At 36.0% G+C, this 19,345-nt stretch overlaps 1 protein-coding gene across 2 annotated transcripts in view; it reads left to right on the top strand.

Annotated features, from left to right (window-relative positions):
* Window positions 1-528: 528 nt before the first annotated feature.
* The window catches only part of btbd11b (BTB (POZ) domain containing 11b), a 148,311-nt gene continuing 129,494 nt past the window's right edge, over window positions 529-19,345 (top strand). The window contains exon 1 of one of the 2 annotated variants that reach the window (NM_001424048.1): window positions 529-1,856. In NM_001424048.1, coding sequence (NP_001410977.1) covers window positions 992-1,856 — 865 coding nt within the window. In that variant the 5' untranslated portion in view covers window positions 529-991. The remainder of the gene's footprint in view (window positions 1,857-19,345) is intronic. The other variant, XM_021467774.3, reaches the window with a different exon arrangement.

Genomic DNA, 19,345 nt, shown 5'->3' with positions numbered 1-19,345 from the left:
TGTTTTGGCCATTTAAGACCACTAGATCTACAGCTCTGTTTTCACTCCCGAGACCAATTACAGTTCATATCCTGGTGGAATTCTGATCGAGACAAAAATGTTATGAACGATTGTTATTTGGAGAGATGATCTATCTATCTATCTATCTATCTATCTATCTATCTATCTATCTATCTATCTATCTATCTATCTATCTATCTATCTATCTATCTATCTATCTATCTATCTATCTATCTATCTATCTATCTATTCACACTCATAGTTTTTCTACTGATACTATTGTCACTATTTTTGCTGCTTGTTTAAACCACTTATTTAAATTGAGCGGAATCAACACAATTATTGCTTTTCTGGCACAACTTAATTGTTTTACGTTTAATCCACTCAAATTTGTAAAATTGTAAAAGATCTATCTATCTATCTATCTATCTATCTATCTATCTATCTATCTATCTATCTATCTATCTATCTATCTATCTATCTATCTATCTATCTATCTATCTATCTATCTATCTATCTATCTATCTATCTATCTATCTATCTATCTATCTATCTATCTATCTATCTATATTGTTTAGATGTACTTTATATAGCTAGAGTGGGTGTCCAACTGACTGTTTCCGTAACCTTTTCAGAGGGGATCTCCAGATGACCTCAGAAACATCATGCAGGACCGTGCAAATTCAAAAGCAACTGTAGGCAGCAATAGTCCCGTCAGCGTACTGGATGCAGTACTGTACGTGGCTCCTCCTCCAACTGATGCCTCTCAGCCTTCAAACACACTAGTGCGTGTGTGAGTCATAACAACAGCGCTGCTCCTTCAAAGTTGGGGGCGCATTTTCAACAGTGAACGCAACAATTTGAGAACTCGCCTGCGCCTTTCCAACAACACAGTGGAGTGGACAGAAGACAGCGTTCGAGTAGTGGTGCCTGTTTGCAGAGGAACGTTTCCCCTCGCTTTTCAGCCTTGTGGACAATATGAAGTGCAGTTATGGCAAAAAGGGGTAAATCCGTGGTGAGGACCCTGGAGGATTTGACGCTGGATTCGGGTTACGGTGGAGCCGCGGACTCCTTCAGGTCATCCAGCTTGTCTCTGTGCTGCTCCGAGGCGCACATCTCCTATGCGCATGGAGGGCACTGCTGGAATCTGACCGACTCCATGCGCAGTCGACACAACAGCCTAGACACCGTCAACACCGTCCTGGCTGAAGACGGCGAGACCCTGGAGTGTTCCGGACACTGTGCTAAACTTCCCGAGCTTGAGGATGTGCCCTGGAGCCTCGGGGAGGTGGAGAACGCGCTCAACAAGGAGGAAGAGTTGCGGTTCGGCACCGTTTCCGCGGACCTGCTCGCGCGTCTCTCCGCGCTCGTGAGCCGCGCGCTGGTCCGGATCGCCCGGGAAGCGCAGCGACTTAGTTTGCGCTACGGGAAATGCACCAAATACGAAGTCCAAAGTGCCATCAAGATGATTCTATCGTGGACCATCTCGGTCAACTGCATCGCCGCTTCACTCAGCGCGCTGTCCATGTACAACATGAGCACCGAGGATAAATTCAGCCGGGGGAAATCGGAGAGATGCGGCTTGGTCTTCTCTGTGGGGAAGTTCTTCAGGTGGATGGTGGACAGCAGGGTCGCGGTGCGCGTCCACGAGCACGCGGCTATATACCTGACCGGCTGCATGGAGAGCCTCTTCCGCGAGGTCTTCACTCGGGTGTTGAATAGCTCGGTGGTGGAGAAGGATAACGGGATCCCCAAATTTACACTGGAATCCTTTGAGCAGGCTCTGAGCAATGATTCAGAGTTGTACGGCCTCCTTTTGCCCTATCAGCATCTCACGTGTGGGAAAAATGCCAATGGTAAGTTCAGCAATCAAAAAATGATCAGATTATTATAATAATTATTATTTAAAATAATAATAATAATAATAACAATTATTATTATTATTATTATTATTATTATTATTATTATTATTATTATTATTATTATTATTATTGTGGGAGGAGGAACACTTGTTTATATTTGTATGCTTCTCTTTCGCTTTAGATTTTGATTATGGTAGTGTGGTCCTCGAACTGATGGAAAAATCGTAACTAGCCATGCTGTTTATATAGTGACATTAACTTTTAGGCACATTGCCCAGAGACTGACATCATCTGTGTTTATATTATTACACAGCCTCAATGACTGCGCTTACACTATTCATCTGATTTAGGTTTTATATTCTGGTTATGCTAGCATCACATACTCAAAAAAACAGTCACCTGATTGCCATTACCAAATTAGACCAACACTCAGGTTAGACATGTCAAATGCCAGTGTCAGTGCAAGACAAGTAGCCTACTATGCACACAATTACATGCAAATTATTAAACATTTGTTAGGTCATGCTTTATCTGAAAAGGATGGTTTAAATTAAAATCTGCTGTTAATTTAACCACTGTCGGGCCTTTTTTGACTTTCTTTAGGAGAGGATTAAAACAGATTTTTAGATTAAAAACCTTGGTAATTACAGTCTTCAATATGTTACCAATTACAGATAAACTACACACAGCATACATTTAGTCCTTATTTGGGTTCAAAAACAACACGCAACATATAGCCCACAATAACTTCTCATCTGTATCTTCAATCTTCACCAGCACATGTGACTTCTGTTAGAAAGTAATTCCATCATTCCGAGTTCAATAATAGTCCAAAAGGATGACGATAATAGTTAAACATGGTAGTTTGTTCACGTTTTAGGTTGTTGAAACAATAATTTGCTCCGTTTTGTTGGGCTTCTCCTTTGTTAGAGTGTCTCTCTCGTGTTTGTTCATTTCTGAAAGGATCGGGTGTCAGAAGCTCTTCATTAACACACACATTGTTAGTATCATCAGCTCAAGAAGTTTGTTATTTCAAATATAGACACACGGCGAGTGTAAGCGAGAAAGCTTAGCTTAGACATTCTTATAAACATCTATGTGGCACAGGGTAGTTCTGCTCTTCTGCTTTGTGGTGGTTCATCAAGACGACAAGGTTTGATTAAGCTCAGGTTGATCATAGCTCGTTATTATATGTATAAATTATTATGTGTAATGTCTCGGCTGTGTTTTTAAAAATGGTGGTTTCTTTATTTTTATTCTCCTGCTTGTCCACATGCTAGTGATTCATCTCTGTAAACCAATAGCATTCAGTTGCGCATCTTGCTCCGCCTTTTGGTACCCTTTTGTTGTGCTAGGAACCCTTTTGAAAGGGTACCCTAAAAAGTGGTATGGTACGGTTGTTTTTTTTAGGTATCTTTTGACAGTGGAAATGGCCATAAAAGTGCACTGAACCGTACCGTATACCACTCAGTGGAAAAAGGCCATTATGGAATGAAATGATTGGTCTGTGCAAGAAACTGAATACTTATCACAACCTTATTACCTTAAATCTACAACCTCTTTTTGGATGACTTGTAAATTAAAGGATAGGAATGTGATTTCTTTTGTTGACTGAGTTAAAAATGTTCATTAATAAACATCAAGATAGTACTTAAATCTTTCTTACAGATGGCAGAATGTGGACCTTAATTGCTAAATAATGTATGCAAATTTAGTAATTATGATATTTGGTCGAAAAAAGTTTAGAGATGTATTACAAACTAGGCATGGGACCATAAGTTTTCAGGGTATACCGTGGTTTGGAAAAGTCTAGGTTTTAAAACCAGCTAAATTTTCTGCTAAACCTCAGCTTAAGGTGTGTACAATTTTTTTATTTATGTTTATTTTGGATAACTGCATCTCCAGCAGAAAAGATATTTAAAGACGCCGTTTTAAATTGAAGTAAAACCTGTGTTTTTGAAACTAATAAAGACAGCAGTCAGTGATATATTTGAATTACTTAGCCTGACATGTTTACTGCTCCAAAATACTTAAAATGTTTCTTGAAGTAAAATATATTGTGTTTAAATGGGAAAGACATTGTTTTTACTCAGATATTTGAATATACTTTAGAACAATAATCACAATACCGTGAAACTGTGTTTTTTTTTAAAGGTTATCATACCATCAGAATCTTATACCGGGCCATGCTTATTGAAAACAGGGATGTGCTTGGATTTATGTGTGTGTGGATTTATTTATAGTTTGGTTGTGTGTGTACTGTGTAACGTAATGATCTTTTAGGGAGCAGTTCATTTCCAATATCAAGCTCAGCTGCATTTTCCATGGGTAATTAGCTCACAGTGTCATTTTGTTTTTTTTTAAGTGTATCATTTGTACAGTTATTGTAGTTATGAATGTGTCATCCAGAATTCTTCCAGGTTGTGGTTTATGTGAAGGATGACATAATCCTAGTGATAAACCCTGGAGCAAAGGGACCATTCAATGTATAACTTCCAATAATGCTTGTGCAACAATGTGGACCTGTCAGGATTGCAGCACCAAATAGAGTGATGATGTCATTGATTTAATACAGCTGCCTTGTAGAGGAGCTTTTATGGAGTTTGTGTATTGATGATGCCAGTCCATATATTATTTTAGAATTATATAATGCATCATGATGAAATGAGCGACAGTGGATCAGTGGTTAGCACTGTTGCCTCACAGCAAGAAGGTCGCTGGTTTGAGTCCCGGCTGGGTTTGTTTCTTTGTGGAGTTTGTCAGTTCTCCCAGTGTTCGCGTGGGTTTACTCCAAGTGCTCCGGTTTCCCCCACAGTCCAAAGACATCGACTACAGGTGAATTGAATAAATTAAATTGGACATAGTGTATGTGTGTGAGTGTATGTTTCCCAGTACGGGGTTGCAGCTGGAAGAGCATTCGCTGTGTCAAAACAAATGCTAGATAAGTTGATGGTTCATTCCGCTGTGGCGTCCCCTGATGAATAAAGGACTAAACCAAAAGAAAATGAATGAACTATGATGGAATAAAGGATTAGTTTATGTATAATGACAGACTTTAGTATCCCATTACCGAACCCTTTCACCTCTGTCGTAATGCCTCATTTTGCATAGATTAAGAGGTGAGCGTTTCAACAAACCAATTACAAGAAGATTACATCTCCTTTATAGTAGGGTACATTTCTTCCTCTAGGGTATATTTGAGATGGGTTGCCAGATAATAGCCCAGCTTTTGTACTTCTCTGGAGAGCTGTTTTAATTGCACCATAGACACTTCTGCTGTAAATTGCATTAGAGGTCGAGTAAGTGTAAATTTTAGACATGCAACTGTTACACAACCTCTTCATTTCCTTGAATGTGCATAACTGCATTAAACATGTCTCCTAATGCAATCTGCAATCGTCCTCCAGCCTGGCCCGCTGTAGTGTGGATGTGGAGGCAGTGGGTTCAGCTGCAGAGGTGGCCTGTTGTGAGTTACCAGGTCTGTTGTGTGCTTGTACCAGGCACTGAGGGGAGTTTTAGTGTGTGTTTGTCTGTGTGTGTTAAGGGGGGCCAGTGTTAAGGAGACTAAGCATGACACAGCTCTAGTTGTACCAGGCTTCCCCAGTATACAGCAGGGCCTTTTCTGTCTGGAGCTCGGGGTGTCAGGGATTTCTTCAGTGGCGCGTTTGCTGGAGGCATTAGAACAATTAAGGGTCATGTTGGAGGATGAGGTAACTGTGAAGTCTCAAGGGCTTATCACATTGGGTTTAATCCTAATCATCATTCTAAGCATTGTTTTTAAACTCGCATCAAGGAACGTTTCACACTTAATTTAGAAGTGATGTTAGTACCTAGTGTTTTGAAACCAGAGCTTTTGCACTGTTAATAGCCATAGAATGAATGTCTGGGTATACCTAGACATAGTTGCAAAATAAGTGTTTAGTACTTGGAAATTAATCCTCACCCACACCATTGTTTTTTGTCAACCCGGGCTCATTGTGGAAACGTAGCCGGACCGCGATTTACGTCCCGGGAGGTACGTATTCGAGCGTTTTTTTGTTTTTGCGGATTCGCGAGAGGCTCGGGATCGTCTCGCGCGAATAGTCGCCGAATCGAAAAAAAAAAAAAACGCCCGCCGCGTTCTTGCCCTTATTTTCCAGATTCCGTTTTTCGTCTTACCTGATTTCCGGAACCCGCCGTTCCCCGGACTCGATCACGGTCGTCGTCCACCGCGGCCGGCTCCGGCTCATCCTCCTCCTCCGGGGCCTCCGCTCCGCCGAGGCAACGCTGTGAGCTAGGCGGACGAACTGATTGCGTCGGGAAAGCCCTCCACTTGGAGGCGAGCCGTCGGCCGGCGAGCGCGAAGAGGAGGGGCGGCTCGGCGCCACACCGCCCCGCAGCGTTCGCTCGAAAAAAAACAAACGCAGCCTTTACGTACCTCCGGCCACGTAAATCGCGGTCTCCAGAAACGTCTGCGGGGCTACGTTTCCAGAATGAGCTTGAGTTGTTTTTTGTTGTTATTTAAATCACTTAAGTGTAAAATCTTGGTGAAAAAGGCCCACATCTGTGTCTGATTGGCCACAATGTTTCTTAGTGAGATTACAACAATTATATATTTTCCAGAAAAATAGATTATAAGTTTATTCAGTTCCCCTCTAAAGAGGCATGAGGTCTATTTAAATGGGTGATGCAACAGACATGTCTATGTTTGTTATGAAGCACCAAACCCATGTAAACGTCTAATGTCTAAGTGTTTATTGCACATTTATGCACTGTGTCATATCGCTCAGCTTTTACTGTGATTAAGAGCTACTGTGATTAATATGCACTATTAAACATTTTTGGAGAGGTGGATATTAGGCCGTACTCACACTAGATACAGTTGCCTCAAACAGGGCCCAAGCACACTTGTCCCCCCTCCCGTATCGCTGCTGGGCTGTTCAGTGAGAAGCGCTCTCTCACTCAGCAGCACAGTGGAGATTTCTCTAGTTATATCAATTCAGTCGTTTGTTATACAGTGACATGCAGTCAAATATTTCGCCAAACAGTCCTTAGGGATGCGGTGACACACAGTCAGATATTTCGCCGATCAGATCCGCCACTTTTGGCGCTCATAAACAATCATAAAGCTCTCGTGCTGCAGGAATGAGGAGGTCTGCTGAAGCCGTGCAGCTGTCGTGCTGTGAGGAGTTCTCGTCTTTAATAAACTACGGCGGTTTGCGTTCACTGAACAGTAATAAGAATGATTAATAAATCCATATGAAACAGTCCCTTAAAAGTCACGTCTCGCTTTCAGTTTTGGGCTTTGGAGCGTTTTGCACTCACACACAAGCGTACCAAAGCCCAAGTGAACCGCGCTAGGCACACCTCTTTCAACCGGGCCAGGGCCGGCCAAGTGAACCGTGCTTGAGTCCGATTCAGCGCACTCACACTTCTCAAACGATCCGGGAAACAGGCCTGGGCACAGTACGGACGGCATAGTGTGAGTAGGCCCTTAATTCCTCCTTGTCTTTTCAGATATGATAAACCCACAAAACACAACTCTAAATACAGTGCATTAGGAAAGTATTCATAGTGCTTCAATTTTTCTAAATTTTTTTATGCTACAGCCTTAAGCTGCTGTCACACTTGACTTTTCTCCCCATAGACTTCCATTCATACGTACGCGATTGCGTCAGATTGGAAACGCAGGGTCATGCATTAAGTTTCACAGTTTGCTGCAGTGCAAAGTTCAAGCTTGATGAACTCTGACCTGCAAAATCGTGTCACTTGACTGCGTGAGACCAGTCGATGATCAAAAACCTCTCTGGACAGAAATTTAAAACATGGAGCAATCGCTCGCTTTTTTTAGTGTCTAATAATCTTTTTTAATATAGCCCCGTTTTCGCAGCACCGTACGACAGAATTTCGCCCACACAAACTCTAGTTTGACTGCAGCTTTATTCCAAAATAAATTAAATTAATTTATTTCCTCAAAATTCTACACACAATACCCCATAATGAAAATGTGAAAAAATATGTCCAATTAACTGAATTTACCACAGGTTAACTCCAATTAAGCTGCATCTCAACATCTCAATTTACAGCTTCACGGCAAAGGCTGTGAATACTTATGTACATTTTTTTTTAATAAATTTTCAACAATTTAAAAAAAAAAAATCTTTTTTTCACATTGTCATTATAGGGTATTGTGTGTATAATTGAGGAAATAAATGATTTTAATCCATTTTGGAATAAGGCTGTAACATAAAAAATGTGGAAAAAGTGAAGCGCTACTTTCCGGATGTACTCTTTCTGCCTCTTTTGTCAGGTGTAATGATAATTTAGCCTATATTCTGGTCACAACACTTAACTCATGGATAGATGGATAGATAGCTCACTCACTTCTAACGTAAACTTCTTCATCATATTTTATGAGTCTTAGAGACATGAGCTGAAAGTAAAGCTCAATGATATTCACAGCCCTTTCAAAGCAGGTCAAACCCAAGCTTTTTATTATAAGGGTAAATTCTAGAGTTGTAAATGAGCAAATAAAACAAGTTCTGTAGACTTTTATTGTGATTACCTAAGCAACAGACCTACTATGCAGATATTAGAGAACAATTTAATATATTGATTCAATGCATTTTGTTGCACCTTTTTTACCCCTGCACCTGTCAGTAAAAACTATGAACTTTGGAACATTTTAATGTGAAACAAGTGAAAAGTGAAACACGCATGAAACCATTTTATGCATAAAACAAGTGGCCAAGTGGTCATTTAAACATAAAGGAGTTTGAAAGCCACATTTCATCTCTCTTTCACATGTGTTTCAAAGATGATTTGAACATGTAATTGCACATGTACAGCTTATACGATGCTCATTTATTTTCTGTGTTGGTTTTTCGGGTGGTGACACAGTTGTTAAATATGATTAAAATGAAATCAGACATGATTATCTCATAAGGAGAATGTTTGGTGATGTACAATAATCGGTGGCTCTATCAGAATTGGCTTATAAATGCTTAGTTTTAATTATGTAGTTATTGGCTTGATAAGAAATAATAATCTTACATATTGGTTTCCAGCTATTAAATATACAAACTTAATGTTATTGGTCCTATGTTTGTGCTTCTTTATTTTTCATATCATTGTTTTTTATTATGTAGCCTATTTAAATGTGTAGTAAGAGTTGCCATTATAGACTCTGTAGATGTAATGTAGGTTAGTTTTCTCCCAAAATATTTCAAACCTTTAATGATTGAAGTATATATGTATTTTGAATTTGAATTTGTTTTTTTAACAAGAAAAGTCATATGTGTATTTATATGGTGGAACTTAAATGTGGTGGAACAATAGGGTTCCATTAGTTAATGTTAGTTAATAACATGGATAAATAATGAACAACACATTTATCACAGTATTTGTACATCTTTTAGTGCATTAACTAATGTTAACATGCACAAATTAGGATTTTAATTATGTGTTAGTTAACGTTGAGCGGTAATTAATAAAGTAAATAAGTAAATAGATTACTACCATTAATAAATAAAACCTTATGTTGAAGTGTGACCATTACTATGTGTATAGGAGTTATGTATTTATATAGGTTGTATTGCATCTTTCTGATCAGCGTGAATCCTAAAACCCTGCATTATGTAGTTTAAGAGTGACCCAGGCTTAACTAGTTTAAATCTAAAAATTCCATAAATTTTTTAAATACTTTAAATCCTTGTCTGTTTTTATCTATCTGGAATCCCAAAGCAACTCAACTGGAGTCAGAGATCTTAAAGCAATCAGTCAGTTGATCTGAATTACTCAGTTCAGTTGGTCGCTCTTGAAAACCATTGAAGCCTTGGCTTCAGATCGATCTCTTAGACGAATGAGCTTCTGTCTAAGAAGAATGCAGGCATTGCTGGGTTCAGTTTTTGCTGGTTCTTCTGAAGACGCTAGGCCGTCACAGTCTCTGCCCACAGACTTTGCCGAAGAAGTTGATGATAGCATCTTGATTAGATTTGCATTCAGCTGTGTAGGAATTCAGTAGGAAAAACAATACAGATAAAATAAAACAAAAGTAGCAATATACAGACATCTGCTTATAATGAGTCTATAAGGAACAGTTTAATATACAGTGAGGGGAAGTTTAATGTCATCATCTGTACATTCCGGTTTTGCTCAATGCAATGCATGTGTTTTTAAAGAGGTCATAATAGGGTTGGGTGGTATGACGCCGAGTGACTCATTTTGTCACAATAAAAGAGTATGACTTTTGTAAATGAATTTTGTGGGGGAATTATTTTATGTTTGATGTCATTTATAATGTATTTGTATATATACTGTACACGGTGGCTGAGTTGGTAGCACCAATTGAAGAAGATCACTGGTTTGAGTCCTGGCTGGGTCAGTTAGCATTTCTATATGGAGTTTGCATGTTCTCCCTGTGTTCTTGTGGGTTTCCTCTGGGTACTGCGGTTTGCCACACAGTCTAAAGACATGCGGTGTAAGTGAATTGAATGAACTGAATTGGCCATAGTGTATGAGTGTGTGTGTAAATGCGAGAGTGTATGGGTGTTTTACAGTAGTAGATTGTAGCTGAAAGGGCATATGCTGTGTTAAACATGCCCGAATAATTATATATGGAATAGTTATATCTATAAGATAGATAGATAGATAGATGGATGGATGGATGGACGGATGGATGGACGGACGGACGGACGGACAGAAAGACAGACAGACAGACAGACAGATAAATAGATAGATAGATAGATAGATAGATAGATAGATAGATAGATAGATAGATAGATAGATAGATAGATAGATAGATAGATAGATAGATAGATAGATAGATAGATAGATACTACATTAGAGTTATGTATGATCATTGTAGTTATAGAAAATAAATATTAATAAAACAATTTATTAACTGTGTGCATTATATGGACAATAGTTACTACATTACGAGTATATGTCTTTAGCAAAACATAACATTTTAGGGATTTAAAAATGTATTATTTAAAATAGTAATGCAAACAACTATATAATAAAATAATAAAAATAAATAAACAAATCCTAAATGTATTTGTATATAATTTACTATAGACAATATAACTACAAAATGATAAGGTTTTAATGGATTTAATATTCCAAATGAATAGTGAAGACAAATAATATATTAATTACTAACTAATTTGGTGAAGAATAAAGTGTTATTAAATCATAAATTAAATAATAAAAGTAGTTATTAAAAAAGCAAGTATGCCGATGAGGAATTTGTTTTGTAAAGTTTACTTTGAAAAGGTTTTTAATAAGTTTTAAAAGGTTTGTTAACATTAGTTGTACTTATAATAATGTTTATTTTTATCATGACAGAGATGATGATGATGAAATTATACAAAATGAAACAATATGATTTAAATAATAAAAGCAGAAAAAAAGTATAATAAAAATAATATAATTATTAAAATTGTAGCAAATGGTAGAGAAAACATGAAATATTATTTTAATAATGATAATAATAACAACAAAAACAGTAATAATAATAATAATAATAATAATAATAACAACAACAATAATAATAGATTATTATTATTATTATTATTATTACTACTACTACTACTACTAACAATAATTATCTAAATGTTTTAAAGATTTTTGAAGGTAAAGATAATGACACCACTATATGTTTGTTTTATAAAATGAAATATTATACACAATCAGAACAGCCATACAGTATTATTCTAATGATAATAATAATAACAATAAAGTAACAGCTTGAAATGATGTTGTTTTACATAATCTTCACTTCCATGGCTCGTTCACTGGCACTTGTTGTCTCCTGCCAGCGTATGTTAAAGACAGTAGCTACAGTAGAGCTGTAGAAGTGCAGACGCTGGTCTCCTGTGGGCATGTGATGTGCTTGTGCCCGATGGCACAGATGGCTCTCAGCAGCACAGCCGATGTGGCAGGTCCTGAGAGAGGGAAACACTCCTCTATTCATCACAATTTACTGAACTATGAAACATAATGAGCTGAGCATTACACACTGCGTTTCTCACTGCAGCTCGAGTGTGTGCCTATTCACCCACACACATATGCACACACACACGCTCTCCAGCTCTCGCAAATAAACACACACGCATGCATATGGATGCATGGCAGGAGCGAGGGCACCCACATTCTTTCACACATGTACACTGCTTGAACGTGTTTACGGGTTAATGATGGCATGCATATTGATGCTGTTTATTTAAATAAGCAATTAATTATTTTAAAAAATTAGTTTAAAAAAAGTTGTTATAGACTAGTTTGAGGGATGTAAACAATAACAATGGTCCTAACTTATCTCCTGTTTTACATTTTTATTTTCAATAGTATCGGGGAAAGGTCCACATATTGATAAATATTGTTATGACAACTGTTGAATTGCCTCTTGTTACAGTTATGAAATAGTTTGATAACAAGCAGTAAATGTTCATGGACCAATGACATGATCACATACATGATTGGAATAATATTTATTTATGAATAAGATGTTTTCAAGAAATATAAAAATATGCAGTGTATTATTTAGTTACTTATTTATTAATTATTTAATTAAGTAATTTATTAATTATTTGTAATTTTTTAACATTATTTCTTTATGTATTTGTTAGGGGTATCACGATTTCGATTTTTAATCGAAATCGATCGAAATTTATGCTCAATTTCGATTATCGAATCAAAAAAAAGAATCGTCGATGCTGCCACGCCCCCATGTCACGTCAGCTTGGCTTGCCAAGCGGGAAAAAAAACGGCTTGTTGAAGTGCTTGTTAAACTGCAGAAGCAGGAGACCCGTCGACAGAACTTAAACCCTCTCCTCTTTCAATGAAGTCGCCGGTGTGTAAGCATTTTTATATTTCGTGTTGTCGACAAAAAAAACACAGTTTTGCAAGCTCTGCTGTGTACGTATTACGTACGGTTCGTCCGATAGACAACACCGGCATCGCGATCCTCCGCCCGCGCCCGTTGCAAATCCGCTCGCGGAAAATAACAATCCCGTGACCACACAGACACAGACGCATACACAGCCATGCGCTCGAGACAGCAGGTCCAGGCAGTCAGAGGACTGCTTCAATCTTTCACTCACTTGTACTTAGTCATTTTAGCGAACACCTCAGATACTGTTGGCTGGTTCCTGTTGGTTGTGCGTCTTTTTTACCGACGCCATTATAACGACACAGATCACTGCCTATTCACGAGTCCCGCAGAAAAAGTGATTGACAGGTGGTAATTATGTGTGTATCTTGCCTTTATTCATTTACTGTATGATTTGTTTATAGGTAAAACAAAGACCATCCAGGTCAGGTAGTTTAAACGGTAGGCTACAAATAATTAATTGGTAATTAATTAATTAATTAATTATTCATAATCGAAAATCGAATCAAATCGTGCCTTTAGAACCGAAAATGTAACCGAATCGAGGATTTGGAGGATCGTGACACTTTTAGTATTTGTGCCATTGTCTTTTAATTATTAGAGTATTATATTAAATAAAAAAAGAAGTTCAAAGTTCAAAATATTTTAACAACAATAATAATAATAATGGAATTATTATGTATTGTTTATTATTATAAGTCGTATATATTATGTTTATATAATCAATTATGATTTATTTATTAATTGTTTATTATTAAAATTATATATGTATATATATATATATATATATATATATATATATATATATATATATATATATATATACACATAATTATTTTAAAGTGTAAAAACATATATTTATTTTTTGTACATCAAATAACTCAAAAACATCTTCAGTGTTTTTTTTCGTAATTATTTTTTTGCGGTTTTTACTTTTAATGGACTGGACAGTAGAGAGTATTGAAAGTCTGGGGAGCAGAGAAAGGGGAAGGATCGCCATAGAACCAAGGCGGGAATCAAATTGGGGTCGTGAGCACCAAAGTGCATGTGTCGACGCATCAACCATTACGCCAGTAATTACTGTGGAGTTACTAACTTTTAAGGACCTATTTTATGTTCATGTGTGAAGAAAACCAAAAAAGGAATAAAAGTAATTGACAGAATGTCTCTTATAATAATAAATATTAAATTACATACCCATCATTTCTGGAAAACTAATCCAGAATAAGCACAAGACTAAAAGTCACACTGTTTCAAAATTGTTTCTAAATTGTTTCAAAATTGCAAATCCCTAAATAAAATGAAACCTGTACAAACATCAATTTCAGTTCCTCACAACTATCAACTAACTATAAATTTAACTGTACTCTGAATAGAAAAACTAAAGAAAAACATATGTAACACGTAATGACAGTGACTCTATAAATAGCATTATAAACATCAGGCCTACTGTAAATTAAATTGAAATGCAAATCCAAATGTGTGCATATGTTTTGCCATTAATTACATTGTACAAGTTGCATCACATTACCCACAATAAAAATAACCTCTTTAAAATGTGCGTTATATTTCACAGATAATGCAATGTACTGAAATATCTATAGCCATATTTCACAAAAGTCTCTTCAATATTTCCCCAAAGACTACAAGCAGTTCTCACAGCACTGCATCACTCTAAACAAAGAAAAAAACAACAACTCTTTATCATTCTAATGCTCAGACTACAGTTCACAGTTCTCCATTTCAAGAGAAAAACACACAAAAGATGCAGTAGAGAGTAATGACAAAGATCAGTGTGCGCTGCAAAACAAATGAACACATTTCCTCAAGCTCAAGGTCAGACAGAGGTCAGACAGACTCCTTCTCCAGTAGTAATCTATACTGCGGAGGGTTTCAGATGACCGCTTCCTCTCTGTGTTCAATATAATTCTAATAAGAGTATATCGCTGTGGTGTAATTCCTGTTATGTATTGAGGGAAGGTTTGGAGTGCTTCGGAGTTGAGCTCTATTGAGTGCGTCTGTGTCATGTTGTCGATTATCACGGACAGATCATTGACTCGTCTTTCTGCCGGGGTAAACACACTAACTTTGTTTGCAGTTCATTTACAACACAATGGCAGGCTGTGGAGAAAAGATAGAAGGGTTGAAAGAACAAAAATATGCTTTATTTATTGTTAAACGGGATAATGTTAAAGGCACAGTCCTCACAATAAGAACAATTTGGGCTTTTTCTCTTGTTGTTCTATACTTTTGTGTGTGTGTGTGTGTGTGTGTGTGTGTGTGTGTGTGTGTGTGTGTGTGTGTTTTCCTTGATGAACATAAGAGAATATATTTTGAATGATATTTCGACATGTATTCCCATGTACCCTGAAAAAAAATTATTCATTGGTTTTACTTAATTTATTTGGGCTGAATTAAAACAAACAAATAAAGTTGAACATTACTAAACTGAATTTATTTGTTTAAATTCAGCCCATATAAATTGTTTACAACAGTCTAGCTAAATGGGCGGCATGGTGGCTCAGTGGTTAACACTGTCACCTCACAGCAGGAAGGTCGCTGGTTCGAGTCCTAGCCAGTTGTCATTTCTGTGTGGAGTTTGCATGTTTTCCCCATGTTCGTGTGGGTTTCCTCCAGGGTGTTCCTGTTTCCCCCACAACCCAAAGACATGCGCTATAAATGAATTGGATGAACTAAATTGAGCGTGTATGAGTGTGTGCGTGAATGAGTATATTGCATATATTGTATGCATGTTTCCCAGTACTGGGTTGCAGCTGGAAGGGCGTCCACTGTGTAAAACATGTGCTAGTTGGCAGTTTATGTGGCGACCTCTAAAATAGAGACTAAGCTGAAGGAAAATGAATGAATGAATGAGTTTTGCAATCTATTTTTTTTCCGCTTATTGTCTATAACTACTGTCCTATCGCAAAAAAAATGCAAAAATAATCATTCTAAAAACCTAATGCTCTGTGCCATGCTATGCTGCTGCCATTCTAAAAACTTCACTTGAAAAATGCTGGTTTCGGTGCAATGAGACAACATGAAGGAATTAAGTTAACTTATTAGTTTTTACCAATTTAAGTGGACTGAACATAAAACTATTTAGTTGTCCCGCCCAAAAAAAAACTTTAAATTGTTTTGGTTTCAGCTCATTTTAAATAAGTAGATTGACATAAATATTGACTTATTATTAAACAGCAAAAGTCATTTTTTAAATATTTCATTAACAACTGAAAAAACACTCTTGGCTCAGGAAAAAAGGTTTCAGTAGACAAACTTTTCTCCACTGAAAATAAGTTTTTTTTTCTAAAAGTTTTTGCCTTTGCAACTCATTTCTGACATTTCTAAATTTAAATAAACTTACAATTATGCAAAAATTGTAAAAATTGTAATCTTGCATTTCTGAGAAAAAAGAAATTGTCCAAATTGTGAGAAAAGTGAGAGTGTTGATAAACATTTAACATCACATAATTAGAATCTAACGCAATTGTCCTGTAAAATACTAAGCACTAAGCAGTTTTTTGTGAGTTGCATTTTAAAAGTAAATAAAGTTTTAGCAATTTGGTGTTTTGTTTTTTTGTTTTGTTTTTTTTTTTGGTATTTTTTTGCATTTATTTATTTAAATTTTTTTGATAGTTTTATTTTGCATTTTAGTTATGCTGTAGATTTTTTGGATGTATTTTATATAAATACATTTTAGTCAGCTAGCTGAAACAGAAGTTAAAGTTTGTTATGGATACACTACTGGTCAAAAGATTGGGGTCAATTTTTTAATAAAATAAAATTTTAATAATTGAAATAAAATGATTCTGTTCATCAAGGTGGCATTTATTAAATGTAAATAAAAGTTCAATTATTAAATACTTATTTATTAAATATTTATTTATTTATTACTTATTGTTTGTATTTTCAAATGAAATTATTACTCCAGCCATTATTGCTTTTATTACTATTTCCATTAATAATAATAATTAATGATTAATGATATTAATTCATATTGGAGTGATTTCTGAAGGACAATGTGATTGGAGTAATTGAAAATGAAAATTCATCTTTAAAATTACTGGAATAAATTATTAAATTAAATGATAAACTACCTTTGAACAGTTATTTTACAGTGCAATAACATTTCACAATTTTACAATTTGTACTGTATTTTACTGCCTTGGTGAGCAGTATAAGCTTATTTTAAAACATTTAAAAATTCTACCAACCCCAAACATTTGACCGGTAGTGTGTGTATGTATATTAAATAAAAGCACAATAGTTTCCGCTAACTATATTAACTCTAATGTCAAGTGAAAAATATTTTTCCATATAGATTTATTTTTTTTACATGTACTTTAAAAATTAAAAGTGAAAATGAAATCAATAGTTATGTATATTAATATATTGATTTCATGCAAGTTTAAATATTAAAGATATTAATTATTCACATTCGTGTCGTTTCAATCCCCTCACTATCTTCGAAACAAAATTGAAGATATTTTATAGGAAATCCGAGATCTCTCTCATCCTTAATAGATGGCAATAGATGTTAAAAGTCCAGAAAAGGAACCAAATACATTGCGATTGAATTCAGTGGTTCAACTGTAATCACATGCAGCTCTAAAAACACGTCTGTGCAACAAATAAAAAAAAAATACATATATCTTTGTCGTCCACGTAAGGAAAGGATGTGCCTTTATATGGCCAAAGGATGCTTGCATGTTGTGCTGCTGATTTAAATACATCAATATGTCATAATGCTCATAGTAAAATGGATTTTAATTTTTAGGTAAAAATAACCCTTTAAAAACACATTGAGTAGAACATTATACAATTTGTAGGCACAGTTCAGCTCGAAAAATCATTTCTGATCTATTCTCTTGAATTTGAAAATAAACTAATCCAAAAGTAATCTAGATTACATTACCGACTACAATTGTATAACATGTGCAACCAGTAACGAACGACATTGTAAGTAATCTACCATAATCGCTGGTAGAGTACTCTTTGTATTTGTTCATGTGACCCAAAAGTGCTCTCGGTTTTTAATCAAGAGCTCCTCACCAAACTGAAAGCTGAATCTTGAATACTCTCAGTGACATCCAATTCAACACCCACATTTATACACATGTACCTGCTCACACTTGTGTGTGCTGTTCTCGGACTATCCACAAGGTGAAGAATTGCTGCTCACTCTGAGATCTCTCTTCTGTCACTGGATAGATTGATGATTCAATAAAACGAGAAAGACACACAGAATGAACAAAAGACCGAGAGCAAAAAGGTACAAACAGTGAATGTAGTGGCGCTCAGATCAAATGCTTATGGAATTCAGTAGAAGGATACAGAAAAAACACCATCTCATGTCATTTTGTATAATATTTTCCATAATGGGATAGTGCCGACATTTTGGCTTTGTAGTCAACATTTATGTTTTTAGCATGTTGTTAAAATTTAAAGTACACACCAGGGAACTAATTGACAATAATTTATGTAGATCTGTTATAAATAATTTATGGTAAAAACTAAAACATGACTCAAATAATCATTCACTTATGGTGTAGATTGAAATTGTGTATATGAAATAAATGTAAAAAATATGCTTAAAAGTTCATATAGTGTAATATTAATATTATTGTTATTAATAATAAAAATTCTTCAATATGTTTATATATTATGTAATGTTGTTAATATTTTGTTCATATTTTTGAACTAAACGGATACTTAACCCAAAAATGACCAGTCTGTCAGACAAAGATATTCTATTCTATTCTATTCTATTCTATTCTATTCTATTCTATTCTATTCTATTCTATTCTATTCTATTCTATTCAGAGATTCTTTTAAATAAGAAAATTAACTGAAGATAGTTTGCAGTTTCATCAGCAGAAGCCAGCGTCAACACTCGCAAATGAGTTTGTAGGCCTCAAAACATCAACAATTATACTCTTACATAATGTCAATAACTGTCATAGGTGTTTTAATTACGTGTGTACAATATCTCAATATCTCAAGCATACAAACATCAGAGCTGACTCCAGACCTGTGAAATGATCCAAAAATGAATAGAACACAAACACACACACACACACACACAAAGTACAATCTGTATCTTACCCAAGGCTGAGTGTATTCTCAGCAATCTGATCAAAACTGCTTAAAAACCGGTACAATCTGCACCGGTACAATCTACATCCAAGCTGGCAGCTTACATACAAACTTTAAAAGGTTTTTCAAAAGTCCAGGTCCACTCAAGAGGTCTCCATAACCTCTGACCTAGCTGGGTAGATCCTGAGGAAATTAATCATTTGGCATACAAAAAAGTTATCATGCAATCATTTATTTTCTTTTCGGCTGAGTCCCTTTATTAATCTGGGGTTGTCACAGCAGAATGAACCACCAACTTATCCAGCACATGTTTTACATGTTCTTCCAGCTGCAACCCATCACTTGGAAACACCCATACACACTCATTCACACACAAACTAGGGACAATTTAGCTTACCAAATTCACCTGTACCGCATGTCTTTGGACTTGTGAGGGAAATCGGAGCAACCAGAGGAAACCCACGCAAACAAGGTGAAAACATGTAAACTCCACACAGAAATGCTAACTGGCCCA

This window comes from Danio rerio, chromosome 18 (assembly GCF_049306965.1).
Source record: "Danio rerio strain Tuebingen ecotype United States chromosome 18, GRCz12tu, whole genome shotgun sequence".
Lineage (NCBI taxonomy): Eukaryota > Metazoa > Chordata > Actinopteri > Cypriniformes > Danionidae > Danio > Danio rerio.
Note: the sequence above shows the minus strand (reverse complement) of the source record. Positions and strands in the feature narration are given on the sequence as shown.